Source organism: Melopsittacus undulatus, chromosome 4, assembly GCF_012275295.1.
Source record: "Melopsittacus undulatus isolate bMelUnd1 chromosome 4, bMelUnd1.mat.Z, whole genome shotgun sequence".
In the NCBI taxonomy this organism is placed as follows: domain Eukaryota; kingdom Metazoa; phylum Chordata; class Aves; order Psittaciformes; family Psittaculidae; genus Melopsittacus; species Melopsittacus undulatus.
The window spans coordinates 46,929,093-46,947,757 of NC_047530.1; the positions used below are offsets into that span (position 1 = coordinate 46,929,093).

Here is an 18,665-nt window from a genome sequence, read left to right on the forward strand (position 1 = left end):
CAAAATCTCCATTGTCCTCTCACACTGCTATGCTACGTACCCTTTGACAAGATAGAAACCTCTTCAAGAGGCAAAGTGCAGCTGGTTGGCTTGTCTATTGTGTTGAGAAAAAGTTACGCTTAGCTCTGCATACAGACTACCATAGCCTTTGTGCTGGTGACAGTTTCAGGATTTAAAAATAATCCTTGCAAAGCTGTCAAGAAAGGAAAATAAATTTTTTTGCCTCATTATCAACCCATCTGCTCTACTGGATGAGAGCAAGAGGACCAGCCACATGCCCTGTTCTCACAGTAAGGTTCCCTCCCGTGAGCCAGACATGAGCCAGATGACCTACTGTCAAAAGCACATTCTACTACTGTTAAACAGCTGTTAAAGATTTATACTATTGTAGAAGCTGCCTGATACCAGCAGGACAGATGTTGGTTTTCCTCCCTCTAAACAGGAATACAGTAGGATACGAAAACCCTCTAAACATGTACACCCCTGCTGTATAGTTGCAAATACAGGTTGAGGGGCTTGTGTCAAATGTTCTGCATAGGCTTTCTGACAGCTTGGGCTTAGGTGGGCTTGAGACAAGATCTCAACAGCACCACACCTGACTAACTCACCTCTAAGCATTGCCTCATCTTACTCTTTATTCACTGCAGCTGGCTGGCTGGCTGCTGGCAAGAGGGCTACTCCCCGACTGACCTCAGAGAGCCCACAATGCTCTTTTAGTAGCTCTAAAACTATAAAAAAAATCCTGCTTTTCTATGCTGCTCAAGAACCAGAGCCCAGCAGAGCAGAAATCAACAATGTATACGCAGGAAGCCGATTCAATGCTTCTGTCCTACTGACAAAAGAGGAAAGCAGCATATCTTGTTCTGCCTTTCTCCTCTTTCCTTAGCTATTAAAGAACTTGGCTTGGTCTTGTTCTTACCAAGGCATAAACTGTTCACCTTAGGTAAGCTCTAAAATTCACAAGATGTTCTCTTCTCTCTCCTGCAGAAGTGAGTACAGTTGCCAAAAAGAAGAAAGAGTATCACACCTGTTAACTTATGGGAAAGAAACTAGCCTTTTATATTAACCTTCTCATGTCCTGGGGTTAATGTAAAGAAGCCCCATTCATTTTGCCTTACTTTGGGAATACTGGCAAGTTTGTAGAGAATATAAGGATTACCAGAAAGAAAAAAAGTATGTAGAATCACCAAATGACTCGACTTGTGGATAGAATTTACTCAAAAGAATTTGCAGGACAAACGCAGAAGAGCTTCACCAGATGACAGCAGTCTTGCTGTGCCAACAGATAGTAATGCAATAGTATCTTCAATAGCCATAAAGACGATAAGCATGTTTGGTCTTACTTGGAAGAGGCATGCTTCCATTAATACAGCACTCCCAAAATGTACCAGAGAGAAAAAGAAACCTAAGAGAAATAACTACAAGGGCAAAGTGCCAGAATAAAATAGAATCAGGTTTTCTGCAGCTCCAGCATCCAGCCTCAGCATGCAGTTGTTGATCCTGCTCCCACTTTCCAGCCTAAGCTTCAGTAGAAGCAGACTGCCATATCCAAGTTCCAGCTGTAAAGGCCCTGGCTATTAATGCACTGGCTGCCACACTAATGTCCCTGTATATGTTACAGCCAAAAAGGACATGTAGGCCTTAACCTGGTGTTTACCATCTTGACAGTAGCAAAACTGGCCATGCACATTCCCTGTGCCCCAGTAAACAGCTCTTTTTTGGTAATTTGACCTCTTTCCAAGGCAAAGATACTCTCTTTACAAGCACCAGGTAAACAGGTACAGCTCTTCTGATTTGTATTTGCCAGTGGAGCCAACACCAGAGCAGCCAGTTAGGCAAAATCATGCAGAAAGAGCCCTTGTCAGGCCCCAAGATTGCCAAAACATGCAAGTGCCAAGCTAAGCAGAAGCAGGGTGCAAGGTATGCAGGAACCAGCTGTTACTGGAGGTGAGCTTAGCATTGCTCTCAGGCACAGCTGGGGAGAGGGTACCTCTTTTGCTCAGCTGGTAGAATTGCTGCCATTGCACACCTTGAGCACCAGCTCCACTCTACAAGGGAACAGCATCCTGGCCAGCTTCTGTATACAGCTGGTGTGAACTCTTGCTTACTGTACAGGGGTGCTAACACAAAGAAAAACCCTTTTCTCATTCTCTCTAGGTGTGTGTGTATGTATATTTGTGTCCACATACATGTGTGTCTATTTGTGTGTATGTGTGTACATGTGTATATACATGTGGATGAATACAAACAAATTATACACATTTTTGCTTGTACAAACATAAACAAGGTCTGTATTTTCAGCAGGTAAGAAAGTACCTCATACCAGAAAAAGTAAAATGCTCTGAGGATTACAATGTAAGCTAAATGTGTAAGCAAGGTACTTACTTTATCTTGAAGCTCTCTCAAGAGAAAAGAGAGAGGTTGTCCATGGAGGCTTCCAGACTGAGTTGTAAGAGGGGTGTTAATATCAGCATGTGCATCCACCCAGATCACACCAAGGTGTGGGCACTGGCGTGCATGGCCACTGACAGAACCAAGTGCCAAGCTGGAAGTACAGTGGCAAAATTTTTAGTCACCATTTCTCCTTCAGAACAACTACAAGGACAATGGGAAGTCTCTGCAATAAGAGACTTGCAAAATTATGCAAATCAACAGTGTCACGTTTCAACACATCAGACATCTGTGACAATAAAGGGCACATCCCATGCAAACTGCATGTCACTGTCATGATTCCAAGAGACTAACTACGGGACTGGACTAGTACTGACAGAAGAGAAAGAGCTCTTTTCTCTCTCCATTGCCACCCTTCCTACACCCTAATCTTCACCTGTTCTAGCTCCAGATGATCTGTTAGAAAATAGATTGTGCTCACTCATCAGTTCTGCTCTTCACCCATTTTTTATTCCAGTCATGACACCTTCCCACACAGTTCATTCTTACATGCTCTACCTTCTTCAACCAATTCTCAGACCAAAAGTTAGTGAAAGAGACAAAAAGGTTCATGTGTTGTAAGATCTATTACAAAATGGTCTGTGTATAGGCATTACGAACCCATCCTATGAGTTGACAGACATCCTGAGAGTTGAAAAGAGACACATCACTAAATATTCAGCAATAAAGAAACAACAGTTCCTAAAGGGAACTGATCACACAATCTCTCCCAAACAGGAAAACATCATTCATTAGTATATCTGCAGATCACAGAAGTCTGGACTAAGCACTACTGTCTTGGGAAGTCAGATTTTTGTATCTGTCTTCTATGTTCCACCCTAAAAGCCCCAGCAGGAAAATCCAAACACTGCTACCTACGCTATTGCCAGGAAATGACCCCAAGTTGTTCTCACTATCCCCTTGTTTAATTAAATTCTTATACTCCAAGTGTCAACCTGCAGCATGCACCATAGATTGTTTCCAGTTCAGCTCACCTGTGATCACCTCCTAGAGTCACACAGCTGTGCCCAGCAGCTACTGCTCTGCTCACAGTATCAGCCAGCACCTGGCTGGCTAAACCCACTGACCGCGGGTATAGAATCAGGTTGTTGTACAGTTCATCGTTGGGAACTTGAGTGAAATTCAGATCTCCAAAGTCATACACTTGGCATCCTGGAAACACAGCAGCAGAAAAAGAAAGCTAATTATTTCAGTGCCCAGGGAAATGTTCAAAATATGGTCCCCTCGGCAAATCAGTTGGCCATGTAGGAAGGAGCAACTGGAAGGGAACAGATTCATTTGACGATTTGCATGTTCTTACAAACAGCCCTGTTCCAGCTTTACAGATTAGAAAGCTTAAAACAGTATTGTTTCTCAGTTTAGTGATGAGATACAATGACCATAGAAAAGGAGCTTGGGGGTTTTAAATTATTTCTTAGCAATTTTAATATGAAAAAGCACAGTTTGTATTGCCATCTTCCTTCCCAACTAGACAGATTATATACAGCCTTAAATGAGCTCAGCTGTCCATAGATGCCCAGGACTACGCATTTTATTATCTACCTGAATGTTAACAGTTAGTTTCCATTTTCAAACCCCATAAGGATCCAAGCACAGAAGTGCCAAGTTACCAATAATGGAAATTGCCTTACAGCACTTCCACACACCTCCATGGAGGATGTGCTAGTGCTCTGTAAGACAACTTGTCCATTTTCTCAATGCAAGATCTTCTACAAGGCACTTTAATTCTGAGGCTTTGATCCCAACCCTCTTTAAGATCCTATCATTGCCAGCTACAACTTAATTGGCTGTTGAAGCCTGTCAACATTTTGGGTCTAAGACTCAGCCTTTCCTAAGGTGTATTTTTGTCTACTTACCTTGAAAGGGCACCACTTCACAGATGAGGAAACTAGGGAGCATATTTATTAACTGGCTGCATTTAAAGTTTAATTCTTGTTCACACATGTTATAGATTACCCTTTGAATACATTAGCTCTGCTGTCTAATACCATGCACTTTAACATTTAGATACCAAAATTTCTAAGAGGCCAGAGCCTCTCAGTTTCAGATAGACCTGCTGCTGAAGCACTGATGAGGACTGTGAACACACCAAGGTATTTACAGCTACACCAATAGCTGCTTCATAAGACCACCCTGAATACCTGTCAGACCTGTCCCATTTGTTCTTCAGAATCACTCCCCTAGTCAGTCACTGGGAGAATCAGATGCCTCGGAAACAGGCAAACATACTTTTAGAGCAGGGGCATAGATGGGCATATGTCAAGGTATTTCCTAGAACAGGATATATCAGCAGAACACAGCTAACTGACAAAAGATTAATTAAATGTAGTCTCAACAACTGTGAGAAAAAACATTACCTACACAGACTTGAAGCAGTAAGCAGGCCCATGACATACCACTCCCTGGTTTTCAAAAGGCAACACAGGCACACAACAGCAGTCTTTTTCCTCCCTTAGGCAATACCTAATGAGCCAGCAGGATGAAGGCTCTGGAATTTTAGTCAGATTTGGATGTGTTATCTGATCTCAATGTGACCACTACGTTTTTTTATCCTCTGTTTCATTCTGCTGCTGTGCAGAATCAGAAGACTTGCAAGTTCTGACAGATGTTCAACAAAGGTCGAGAATCCTTTTTTAATGTGCGTCTTCCTGCAAGGCTGCTGCTCACACACATGCACACTGCTGTGCATTACAGTATTGCCAGGTTTGATGAAAGTACATGAGTGTGACCAGGAGAGAAGTTGTAGAAGCAAGGCTTCAAATGCATTGCATCATTCAGTAAGTATCAAGAGCTGTTGGAGATGCTGTTCAAGTTAATAATACCTTTGATCTAATACCTCCGACATGTGCGGGAAGTAAATCTGCATTTGGGAGCGGTGTTCAGTGACTTACACATTGCAAGACACCACATTACACAACATAATGGAAGAAAGGACTGCCACTTATGTTTTGCTCTCCCTTACAGGACATATATGAACATCACAGTATTTTTACCCATTAAAGGATGAAAAAGAATGAAAGGAAATTGCATCATGAAGCTCCATCTTTAGATCAGTGTAAAACTGAGAACCAACCATGACACCTTTCATAGTTCTTTAAGGAACTGATTTGGATTCTTAAGGTTATGCTTAAGGCAGGTCAAACATGGCAGATCCTAGGAAGTATGTTTAGAGACTTATCACTTGTCTTTGAGAAGTTTTCTTTACAAATGGGGTTAGGGAAAGGCAAAAAGACTTGGCTCAGCTTCTGAATAAAAATGCCACAGTCACATCAGGTTCATGCAGCTTACAGTGTGGGTATGGTAGACATGGATGGGCAGACACACATCTGGGGTCCAGAATTCTGGCATCCTGTTTGTATTTTGGACAAATGGCCCTCTCCTATCTCCTACATTAAGATCCCTCTCTCTAGTTACTTTTTTTTATAGAAAAACCTAATGTTTGTTAAACACAGTAGAGACCTTCAGTTTTTGTTAACATCTTCAAAAGTTTATTGTTGTTCAGATAAGAGTTCATAAACCTTGAAGCAGCTTTTCACAGCCTTGTGCTTCCCTCTTATTTAGGCCCACTGTTCTAATGTACTTGTAGACAGATAGCTCAAGCTTCCCAGGGTGATAAGAATGTTTTCAGCCAGCTAACCAGTGGCTGAGTAAGCTACAGCTAATTGCAGAAGTATGCACAAATCCAACCTTCCTATTAATGTCTTTAATTTTTGTAAGACACATCTTGAGCTGTGGAAGCTATGATTAAATGACCTTAAGGAAAAGCGAAAACACAGTGAGTAAAAGTACACACAAGAAAATTCACAGTATGCAGATAAACTGTATCCTGAAGTGAATAAAAATGTGTACGTGCTTGTGTGCACATATTTATTTGGACAGACCAGATATTAGAGATTAAATCAACATTTATATTTGTCTCAGCGCTTACTAATAGCAAAGAAAACTAATTTATGTTCAATTGTTAAAGTAATTATTGATATATTCGCGTGGTTTTTATTTAGCTTCTTAGATCCTAGTCTAACAGAGACCTGAACAGTTTTCAATTTCATCTGCCTGCTTGCACATCATTGTGATTTAAAGAAATTAGAAAGCTAAATCTCTCAACTACATTATTTTGCCCAAGATAGAAACTGCCCAATGGATAGACATGCTGTAGTGCAGATCAATCTGGTGGATCTTTTGGTTGTTTGGCCAGTAGTGAAAGATTTAGATAATCTACCACACCAAACAACATGCACTTGCTTTCTTTGGTAGCTGGGGCACTTTATTTTAAGGTACGAATACTTATAAACAAACAGCTTTTTAAACCAGCATAGAAAATTAATATAAAGACTATATATGGGCCTTTTAAGAGACAGTAGATCCAGGTTCTGAAAACTAGAAAAATATGTGGGCAGATAGGGAAAGCAGCTTACATTGGTTAGCAAGCACAGCATCCCCACCCCAGTATATATCGTGTAGTATAAGATGCACGTATGCACAGCAGTCCTCCTTTCAGTGTGAATGATGGATGGTCGCACTCAAAGAGTTGTGGTCAATGGTTCAATATCCAGCTGGAGACCAGTAACGAGTGGTGTCCCTCAGGGATCGGTGTTGGGACCGGTCTTGTTTAATATATTATATATTTGTCGCTGACATGGACAATGGAATTGAGTGTGCCCTCAGCAAGTTTGCTGATGACACCAAGCTGTGTGGTTCGGTTGATACGCTGAAGGGAAGGAATGCCATCCAGAGGGACCCTGACACACTTGTGAGGTGGGCTGATGCCAACCTCATGAAGTTTAACCATGTCAAGTGCAAGGCCCTACATCTGGGTTGGAGCAATCCCAGGCACAGCTACAGGTTGGGCAGAGAAGAGATTCAGAGCAGCCCTGTGGAGAAGGACTTGGGGGTGTTGACTGATGAGAAACTTGAGTTGTCGACAGTGTGCACTCACAGCCCAGAAAGCCAACCATATCCTGGGGCTGCATCAAAAGGATCGTGACCAGCAGGTCAAAGGATGTGATCCTGCCCCTCTACTCTGCTCTCGTGAGACCTCACTTGGAATATTGTGTTCAGTTCTGGTGTCCTCAACATAAAAAGGACACGGAACTGTTGGAACAAGTCCAGAGAAGGGCCATGAGGATGATCAGGGGACTGGAGCACCTCCCATATGAAGACAGGCTGAGAAAGTTTGGGGCTGTTTTGCCTGGAGAAGAGAAGGCTGCATGGAGACCTCAAGGCAGCCTTCCAGTATCTGAAGGGGGCCTACAGGGATGCTGGGGAGGGACTATTCATTAGGTACTGTACTGATAGGACATGGGTAAAGGGTTGAAACTTAAACAGCAGAGGTTTAGACTGGATATAAGGAAGAAATTCTTTACTGTTAGGGTGGTGAGGTACTGGAATGGGTTGCCCAGTGAGGTTGTGAATGCTCCATCTCTGGCAGTGTTCAAGACCAGGTTGGATGAAGCCTTGGGTGGCATGGTTTAGTGTGAGGTGTCCCTGCCCATGGCAGGGGGGTTGGAACTTGATGATCTTAAGGTCCTTTCCAAACCTAACTATTCTATGATTCTATGAGGGTGCAAAAATCTCTTCTACAGATTAGGAGTGCAATCCTCAGTGGTTCAAGTACCCCCCTCTGACAGTTTTATCAGAGCTGCTTGCAGGCACATTTCAGCCAAAAAAAATAAAGAAATTGGCCCAAAAACAGGTTGTACAGTAGATCTTTCCTAGGTCAACTTCTTTTGACCAGATCAGGTTAGGGTAAGGTCCCATAGGTATTCAACCAGCAGACCACAAAATGGAGGGCAGTTCGTTTTTCAGCCTGCACATCCAGAATCTGAATTTTCCTATTTTTGGTAAACCAACATTTTCCATGGTTAAGAGCCTCACTTGGGGGGGGTGGGGTGGGGGAGAAATACAAATTAAGAACATATTTAAGAGATTCAGGCTCAACCCAAAAATGCTTCTAACTGGGACATAAGATGCCCTTTAGCAAGTTTATGACAATGGTCATGTTCACTTCCTATCTTCTTAAGCAAAATACAGTGTTTATTTAGTACCCACAGTAGGCAGCAGCTACTATAGTAAATCACTTTCTTGCACAGATTTAGAGAAGGTTTTCTTCTGTAAAAGCAGGAGAGTCTTAAGTCTGGGAACATTTAACTGTAAAAAACATCTGGGCAACAAGCAGCAGGGAAAGCCTCCCTCCCATCCTCCTTTACTATCATACTGTACTAGAGCAGGAGCAGCAATCTGATAGCAGCAGGTTTCAGCTTTCCAAATCAAGTCTATTTGCTGACAGGGCCCACTGACACACTACTGTAACAACTGTAACAGCTGTCCTAGACAGCAAAGAGGAACGGGAACAAACAAATGTGGAATACAAAATAAAGATCTCATAGTACTACTGCCTGTTTACACTGGCTATCTGTGATCCAGAGGGGCAAAAAGAAATCAATTCTAGATTAATGAGAAGATTAAGTCTTTCCTCTTCCGGGTTTCTAAACCCTGCTGAACAGCTTTCAAAGGAATCTGGAAATCCCAGTTATTAGATCTTACCTCGTACTAAGTGTTCTATAAAGCCAGTCACTGTTTCCTCACGTTACAGCCCATCCAGTGAATTACTACACACAGAATGGCTTTTCAGGAAGCCAGAAGTATTATGAACAATGTTTATAGACATACTTAACATTTTCTTCCCTGTGAACAAAACAGAGGTCTACAAGCTGTTACCATTCTTCTTTTCAGTATAAGCTCATTGGTTTATGCTACGGACTTTGTAATCCCTTCTCAAAGACGCTGTCAAAATGTTGCACAACAGCAAACAAATGATTCAATTCATTATGACCACGGCATTCTGAAGACTATTTTAAGACAGTTTTAACCCTCCAGAATTACTCAGTGAATTGTAAAAGCTACTCAAAGTGCATATTTTTGTTCTACATGAATATGAAATTAGGCTAGCAAGATTCCCACTACAAAACAGACTTCAGTCTAGTTTAACCTCCTTCCTTGAAAGTTCAATACACAGTGTCCAAATCTCTTTAAATATCTACCTGCTGGAAGGAGTCTATTAGATACGAATATTTGATGCCTCAAAGGTTTCTGCCAGCTCTAAAATTTCACTACCTAAAAGGCAAGTTCACATCTGAGTAGTTTCCATCCTGCCTTTTGGAATTTTGAAAGGTCTGGTTTAAGACAAAAGTTTCTGTATCTGTACCTACTGAAGAAGCTTCAGCTCATTCAACATCAATAAGCAAACCCAATTCCAACTGCTCCACCAAGTCTGTAGTCTCAAGTTGTCCCTTGTGTAAAATGAAACAAATACTTTTTCTGACTATAAATTGAGCAGCCACCCCATTTCCCTTTGATAATAATTTATAACCTTAATCTCTTATGAAATAGAGTGTGCTTGACCTGAAGAGGTCTCCAAAAACGTCAGTATCAGGTGTTGGGAAACATTTGCACTATGGCTTACATCAGAGAGGAGACAAGGGTGCAGCTATTGCAGTCTGTCACTCACCAAACCTTGCTCAAGCTCTAATTCCCTTTAAACAGGCTTAACCCAGAAACAGCTCCAGATAGCAAGAGCACACGTAAGCACTTACAGCCATAGAAAGTTATAATTCCAAAACACCTCTCTTCAACAAGCACCTTGCATTTTTGATTGTTACAGAAGTAGTTATCATATTATTTCACTCAGATAAGCAACACTTCAGAGGGAGAGCAGTATACATCAGAGACAACTGAAGTTCTCTCCCTCTCATCAGCTGCAAGAAACTAACACCAGGCCAGCTCAGCTCAGATTCAAATGAAAGATCTCATTTATTTTTTCACTTCAGTGCCTCATTTCCCACTTTTCACCAGGTAGTTTTACAACAGAAACTTCCACCTTCCATCCAAACATAATCCTCTGCCATACTCACATAGTCACATACCTGCCGTACATAGCTTGGTCTTATTAGTCCACAACAAGCTTCAAATGAGAAGGTAGTAACAGATTCTGTGCACCATAAAGCAGATCACAAGCCAACTTTTAACCTAAATTTTCCCCTCTTGTCATCTCCCTTTGTACCCCTCCCCAGTAACTCCTCTTGTTCAACACCACTCATGGTAGAAAAAACCCTAACAGAACAAAACAGCATCTATCTCAAATCCAGAGGCAATTTAATGGGTGCAGAAATTCAGCCAACTCATGTGTTAAAACTAATTTTGTAATACAGAAATATTAATGATGAAGGTCATCAACATAAAACCAAATACAACACATATACCACCCCCCACCCACCCCAGTCTGTTCTTTGGTCCTTGAATCTAATCTCCCTTTATTGAAAGATGAGGAATAAATTATCAATTCAGGTTGCCTGATCTGCATCAGCATAGCTTGATATTTTAGATTTAAACTAAACTGATATGAAGAATAATTACAACTAGAGCACAAGTGAACTTAACCCCAAATTAAAGTTTATTTTAAAGCCAAAGGCATGGATAATACACAACCTAGAATATGCAGCACACAAATGGGAAGGGAAAAAACAAAAAGCCTAACAAACATCAAACTGATGACTGGCACAAAGTTTTTCACTCCAAAGCAAAACCAAGCAGATTGTGTCCTCTATCAGCACAGGAAAAGGAAGAGAATCAGAACTGATCTACTGCAAGGAATGCTCCAACACCATGTACTTTTGCTGTCAGCATTCTCCTAGTAACATCTGAGGCTACCTGTAATCATGCAACTATCAAAAGGCACAACATTCAAAAGCATAAACCCTAACTGTTGTCAGAGCTCACTCCTTCACTTCTAGCAGTTTAGCTTCCCATGTTCAATAAGAGCTAGCTGATCAGGTCTGCTGTGAAGAAGCAACCTAGAAATAGCCTCACTGGAGGCCTCTCCTAAACAGCTCTCCTCCAAACCCTCAGCAGGGCTCATTCTGCTTGCCTGGTTGTCAGCATGAGCTCCTAACTGCCTTTCCTCACAGAGCAGAGAAGCACCTGCCCTTGATGTATTCTGACAACTGGCAATTTCAAAGGCTCTCTGCAAATGCCAATCCATTTGATCATGCTGTGAGTTTTGCCTAACCATTGGGCTTTGAAGCTAACCAATCATGGCTAATCAACATTTGAGAGGTAAATACGAATAAGTGTCTCTTTGATCTCTATCTCTGTATAAATAGATTATTTATTATAGTTCTGGAAATAAGCTGCAGTACTGCATAAGAACATTTTACTGATACTACTAGAAGTGTTTGTGCATACTTATGCCTAAGGGAAAGAAAGGAAAAAGGGGGCTGCCTTTTACCTGTTATGCTTCAGGGAAAGGTAAAGAAAAAAAAGTGGGGGGAGTGCTTAGATGAAAAAGGGGCATTCCCATTTCTGCTTTGTAGGGCAGAAGACCTAGCTGCTGCTGACATCTATATCCTAACTGATTTTTTCCTGATAATGTTCCTAGCAAATTAATAGACTCAGCTTTGACAGCATTCACAGCAGATGTGATCAGAAAAAGCTTGTGAACAGTAGCATTTCTCTCTTAGCAATACAGAGATTTAACTAAACAACATACTGCTTAAAATGCCAGCAGGTTTTTAACATTCCAATTCCCATTTCATCAACAGGAGAAAAGGTGAGGAAAGAGGCTAAAAAAGCAGATCTCAATGTTATCAAGTAAATTTAGACTTTATTGGATTCTAACCCAATACTGCATTTCTGACAGATCTTGTTCTTAACATGAATGGATCTTTGTCAAAGCATGGTCTGTAAGCACTATCTCAATTCAAACACAGGGCAAGCAGAACAGCATGGTTTAATCAAAGCCTGCGGGGCAACTCCTTAAACACATTTACTGGATGGACTGATGAAAACTATTTTTGCAGTACTGCAGCTGTAGTAGCATGTGCTGAACCCCAGCACAAGTATTTCTTTGCACTTACCTTTGTGTATAATTGAAAGATTATTTATCTTTCTCTTAAAACTCTTCACCCACAAAGATTTGGGTGGAAAAAGAGGAGATATGTGAAGAAGCTGCTTCGTAATCTATTGTTAAGACTGAAACTAACCATACCAGTCCAATCGTTTTAGGCAAAGCAGGAGTGTATCTCCAGTCACATGGGATTTGGCAGCTCCACTCCTCTACTAATGGAGGTTACTCCTTTCAGAGTCATTGCACTGACCTCCTGAATCCTATTAATGAAGAACTTGTTTTTCCTCCAGTCAAACAAAAGACTAGTAATAAGATGCTCACTCTCTTTGACAAGTCTAACTCTGCTTCTGTGTGTAGCCTGCAGAGATATGTAGCTAACTTGTCAAACCAGCAATGCATATCCAAACTTTCAGTTCTAGCATAATCCAAACCCTAGTTTGACCCAGCCACGTTCAGCTCTAAATAAAGAAAATGGGGAGGAATGATGATAATTATAGTTATACTTTATATAATTTATATCAAAGTTTTATACTTAATTTTATACTAAAGTTGTTCCATTGTCAGCAACAGCAGAGGTGCTCCAAGTCACCCCACGAGCTATGGTAACTAACATAACAGCTATCCACTACTTGTAGAAAACATCAGATAATAGTCTTTCCTTCAAGTAAGAGGACAAGGCAACACAGGATTTACATTTGATAGGATTCTTCGCTTAATCTGAGGTAAACAGAGGAGGTCAAAAAAACTCTCACTTTAAAGAGCTTCATAATTTGTGTCTTCTATAGTTGAGGTGAAGTGCATCTCTCACTTATCTTCCCCACCACTTCCCACTGAAAGTCTAAGAATTTCCATATATAACACCCATTTCTTTTTACTGCCAGAACAATGCACAGCCCTGCAGGCTTTGTACCCTTTCCTGCCCTGTACCAGGGAGTTACAAGTCTCCATTTTCTCATAGCACTTCTTTTGCAGTACAGAAGAGTCCTTTAAGGTGTTAATATTTTAATCTCCCTTATGAAAAGCAGCCAAAGGACAAACATCACCAAGGTAAGCAAAAAGCCCCACAGGCTTAATCAGTTGTATTTTAAATTATCCCTGCTGCACATTGTCTGGTTTTGCCTTGGGAGCTGGATTTCTGCTACATTAAGTCTCCTCCTGAGTACACCTCAAGCTACTACCAATGCATAACAGTGTTCTCTCTCTGCTTCTAGCAAGTGTAGCAAGTCTTTACTGGCAATACCATCTGCCTCTGAGCTCCCTCCTCATATTTCAGCCTAAGCAGAAACAAGTTCATAGACAGTCATCATTTTAGGCAGCAAAGAATTTATCATACCATGTAGGTATAGTCAATCTCTTTCAAGGGAGGGATCCCCCAAAAAATAGAAGATAGAGTAGCAGCTCATGATACTGCATTAGGACTATGGAGGAACAGAAACTAGGATAGGGTGAAGGAAATGATAAAATTCCCTCCTAAAAATACTAGCCAGTGAAAGCAAAATGTAAAGCAGTGCAAAAAGAAGGAAACAAAGGCCTGTTGTTCTCACTCTATCTGATGTAGCTCAAACACAATCAATGGAAGCCAATCAGGCATATAAATGTATGAAAAGCCATGTGGTTGCTTAACATTCAAAGTAACATGTACACCTGCAATTAAAACATTCATGTATCCTACTACCCAAATGCTACATTTTAGAGAAGACTTCAGAGCACCTTCATTTCATGCAGGCTGAAGTGAATTTGAATACACAAGGGGTAATGGATTCAAACTTTAACAGGGGAAGTTCAGGTTAGATATAAGGAAGTTCTTTACTGTGACACTGGAACAGGTTGCCCAAAGACGTGGTAAATGCTCCATTCCTGGCAGTGTTCAAAGCCAGGTTGGACAGAGCCTTGGGTGACATGGTTTAGTGTGAGGTGTCCCTGTCCATGGCAGGGGGGTTTGAACTAGATGATCTTAAGGTCCTTTCCAACCCTAACTATTCTATGACTACGGGAACACTGCCTCTTTACCTCCAATCTATCCTTCCTCAGATTGCCCAGAATCCACCCTTGCTCCTCTACAGGGAATCTTTACTTGACAGCTGACCTCATGCCAAGGAAAATCATGTTTATATATCCCTCACATCTCAGCGGAGAACATGAGCATGCAACAACAAAAAGAACCACTCACACACACACCCCCACAGTCACAAATGCTTCTGGAGTAGCCAATATAGGTGGGAGAACAGAAGCCCTACTACATCTTAGATAAATGTCTTTCTTTCCAAAGGAGAAACCTGGTCTGCTGCAGTATTATTTACCTGCTCCAGGAAAATAAGCAACAAGATCCCATTAAAAATTATTAATTCTTTTAACATAACAGGTAAATAGAATATCCAAGTTAATAACGAGAACAATACTGTCTCTATTCCCTTCAGTGCATGACAAGAAAATGCATAATGTTAGAAAAAACAAAGAAAGCAGCTAAAGTTTCACTACCGATCCAGTGTATGGCAGGAGTCCAAGCAATGGCACTACTATCACAGTACTCCAGGCAAAGCTAGGCTGCCAGCACAGGGAAGAAAAATAAACAGCCCACACAGAAAATAATTTGTGAAGTTTCCATGAACAACAGATGTGCACAATACAAACGGCTACATCCATGGCAGCATCCTCCTCAATCTACCACCCTACCCTCAAGCAGACTGCCTCTGCAAGATAAACGACTCCTCTGTCTGTGGTGGCAACTGTCCTTGTTTAGGATGGACTCTCACCACAGAACCTGTTACAATACATGTGCCATCTGAATCTGTCAATATCATATTGAGATGCAGAGATTTAAGTGGTAATAAACATCAGCACTGACTGGAGAAACAAACCCAACAAACAAACAACACACAAAAAAAGCCCCCAACAAAACAAACCCTTCCCCAGTGGAAGGGCATGAGAGCAACAGGAAATTAAAAGGAGGAAGGAATCCCAGAGCCTTTAAAAATTATAAGGCAACAGCAAGAAAATATCTACACATGCATTAATGATTAATGACTAAACAGTCCATACACAACTAAACAGTGAAAGGTTTTCTCACTTTCTACTTTTTAGGTTAGCTTGCTTCATTTCTATACCTACAACTTCTTATTACTGGAATCCAGAAAGCGCTTGTATTCTCCCTTCATTCTACCTTCTCGAAGCTCCCATTGAAGTGAGCTTGTGTCATGCAAATGAGTTTGTGGGTCTGGGGGAGGGGAGGGGGAAGGGGAGGTTGGTGTTTTCTGATTTGTTTGTTGGGTTTTTTTAAAAAAAAAAAAAAAACAAAAAAACCCCAAGCAAACTCTCAGTATGAGGGCATTATTAAATCTGAACTACGAGAAAGAGAACCCCAGGCCTTCCAATAGAAAATTTTGTAATAAATATAAAAATAAACTGCTGTCTACAGTTTTGTCTACAATAACACCATCCTTTCAAGCCTAGTAACTTAATAGTTTTAAGTAAACTCTAAGCTCAGTAACATCCAGACCTGCTTTTATATCAGTACGCAAGACCTCTTTTATACACTTTCTTCTATGTTTGTAGAGATTATAGATCATGCTCACTGGAATTCAAGTATTGTCAAGGATGGCATACATCTTAACTCTGCACAAAAAAAGACAAAATAATGTCTACTCATTTGATTGTGAACTGGGACTTTTCAGCTTGTGATTCATAAGATATGTAGGGTAAGCCTACAGGGCTGCACAGAAACAAAAGCTCCTTTTGTAAAGAGTTCTCATAATACACAAGAAATTCGCTGCAGGGCTATTAGGCAATCATCTCTGCACGCATCCACTAACACTAATCACACACAGAGCAGGTAACAGTTCTGTGGTGCACCCCTGCAATCCATCCCCGTCATACAATTTTCAGTAACGCTGTTTATATTAAAGGCTCTACAAGAGAGAGTTCAGCTTTACAGGTTTATGTCTCTTATGTCCTCTTTCTGTGATAGTTTTCTGCAGGTCTCAGCTTGTAGAAGGAACAGATGTGAGAAGCTGCAACACAGACACGTGGATGTGCTTGAATAGCTCTAGTATTAACAGCGAGAAGACCGGAAACTTTCCATTCCCGCAGTGCTACTTGCAAGTGTTTCCAAAGCAAAACTTCAGACCAGACCTCATACGCAAATCTAGGGGTTGCTCTGGAAAGTTCTGAATTTTGTCACTCAAAAACATGCAAGTATTTTTAGGAACAAACTACGTAGCTGGTAATGAATATGGTAAAACAACACACATGCACGATGTATGCAGTAGAAGAACACAGTCAAGGCTACTATTTAGCTGGGTGCACGAAGCGCACATGAGGTTTTACACAACCTCACGTTCCTCTAGCTGTTCCTAAGCCAACACGGCACCAGCACACGGCCCACACGCAGTGGGGCGCTCCCCGTGCCAACACGGGCGGTACATGCCCCCCCCAGGGAAGCCGGGGAACGCGGCGGGCGGTGCGCCGGACACGGCGCCACTCTTTGTTCGGGAGCCGCCGGCAGCGGCTCAGCCGCACGCGCAATTCCCGGTCCCCCGGTGCCGCAGAGCGCGGCGGGCACCGCCTCCCCCGGGCACTGGTGTCTCAGGGCACCCGGGGTGTCCGCATGCATTCACTGCAAGGGACCGTTCCCACCCCCTCACCCCCCAAGCTCGCGGCAAGCGGCTGAGTCACGTTTCACCCAATTGAGCTGTTAAAGGGATGCTCAGCCAGGAGATGGGGAGATGGGACGGACCCGCATCCCCCCCGACACCTCATCCCACCCCCGCCACAGCGCCTCACCGAGCCCAGCCAACCGCTCCACCAGCCCCGCGGCGCGGAGAGTCGCGGGGCCGTGATCCACTCCCCGTCGTTTCTGCGAGACAAAGAGAAAGGGGATGCGTTAGCCAGCGCTGCCGACCGCCAGGTGCCCGACCCCTCCGCGGGAAGACGAGCGGCTGCGGCACCGCTTGTGAACGGAACCTCCTCCCCCTGCTGCGCTGCCCACCTGCCCCCGGGAAAGCGGGGCTCCCACTAACGCCACGGAGTGCGCCTGCTTGGTCAGCTGCAGCCCCGCGTCCGCCTGCTTGCAGAGGAGCCGGGCGAAGCTACGGCACAGTGCCATAATGGACAGCCGCGGAGCCGCCGAGGGATGACGGGTGCCTCCGCCCCGCTCCTTTTAACGAGCTGCAGCCCCACACAGCGCGTCCCGCGGCCGGGCCCCGCCTCCCGCCCCTCACACCCCAGCGGCGCCAGGCCAATGGCAGCGCGCACGCCCGGAGGTGTGTCCCGCCCCACGCGGCGCACGCGGCACAGCGCCCACTGCCCGGCTCGGGGGCGGGCCGGGGGCGTGCGGGTGTCCCGGCTCCTGCGCAGCGGCCAACGGCGCCTCCGCAATGGCCAACGCCTCGGTCCGGCCCCCTCCGTCCCTCCCCCACTCTCCTCACGCCGCTCAGGGCCCTTCCCTGCTCCACGCCGGGTTTTTCCACTGCCGGCCCCCCAGGGACTCCCGCACGTAGTCCCCTGCGGCAGGTAAGGCGCCGGCACTCCTCGCCCTGCCGAGAGGCCAGGCTGGGTCTCGGGGACTGCCCCTTCTCTCAGTACTCACCCTTCGGCGGCTATGGGACACCGAGCAGCATCTCGGTGTGAAATGGTGGAACCTGGAACTGTCGGTGGGGGCAAAAGCGCAGCCCAGCAGAGCTGCCCGGCTGGCCACCCCGAGCCGCCTCGCAGGAGCACCACTCCCTGGCTTTATGAATAAAACCTGAGGCGATGCTCTGCATCTGATAACCTTGATAAAGCATTTCAAAAGCCACCTCTACAGCACCTGCCGCCAGTACCTGACCTCAGGCTGTTTTGGCCCGAGAGGAAATACACGTTCTGAAAGCTGTCACTGTTTCTACTCACAGCGTATTTGAAGGATTACAGATAAAGAAGGGATTTAAAAACTAGTAATTGCCCCATCTTCCCATTCTGTGAGGTGACTCCTACTGTCAAATGCCCAACCACACACACACGTTTGAAAGAGAGGCTGGCAGCGTCCATGAGATGACAGGGTGCAGACATGGTTAAACTGGGACGTGCCAGTGACACGAAAAAAAAACCCAAAACACACGGGTTTGCTATTTCCTCTTAAGATTTCCACATCTTCTCCTCCCCTCTGGACCTCAATAATGTCTCGATAATGGAAACCACTCCTCCAGGAGCTCACACTTGTTCTCTCCTGTCACTCACCTTCTAGGTCTTTACATTGCTTTTTCTTCTTCTACTCCCTACTCCCATTCATCTTTCTCTTCTCCCTGTCCCCATCTCCTGGCCTGTCTTACCAGAGCTCCCA

General features: G+C 43.6%; 1 protein-coding gene across 1 annotated transcript in view; it reads right to left on the minus strand.

Annotated features, from left to right (window-relative positions):
- ARG2 (arginase 2) overlaps positions 1-17,507 on the minus strand; it is a 23,127-nt gene extending 5,620 nt beyond the window's left edge. Inside the window, exons 1-4 of the mRNA XM_005149258.3 lie at positions 17,337-17,507; positions 17,132-17,204; positions 3,426-3,603; positions 2,386-2,545 (exon numbers count right to left, since the gene is read on the minus strand). Of these exons, the coding sequence (XP_005149315.1) occupies positions 2,386-2,545; positions 3,426-3,603; positions 17,132-17,204; positions 17,337-17,453 (528 nt within the window). The 5' untranslated portion in view covers positions 17,454-17,507. The remainder of the gene's footprint in view (positions 1-2,385; positions 2,546-3,425; positions 3,604-17,131; positions 17,205-17,336) is intronic.
- Positions 17,508-18,665: the final 1,158 nt, after the last annotated feature.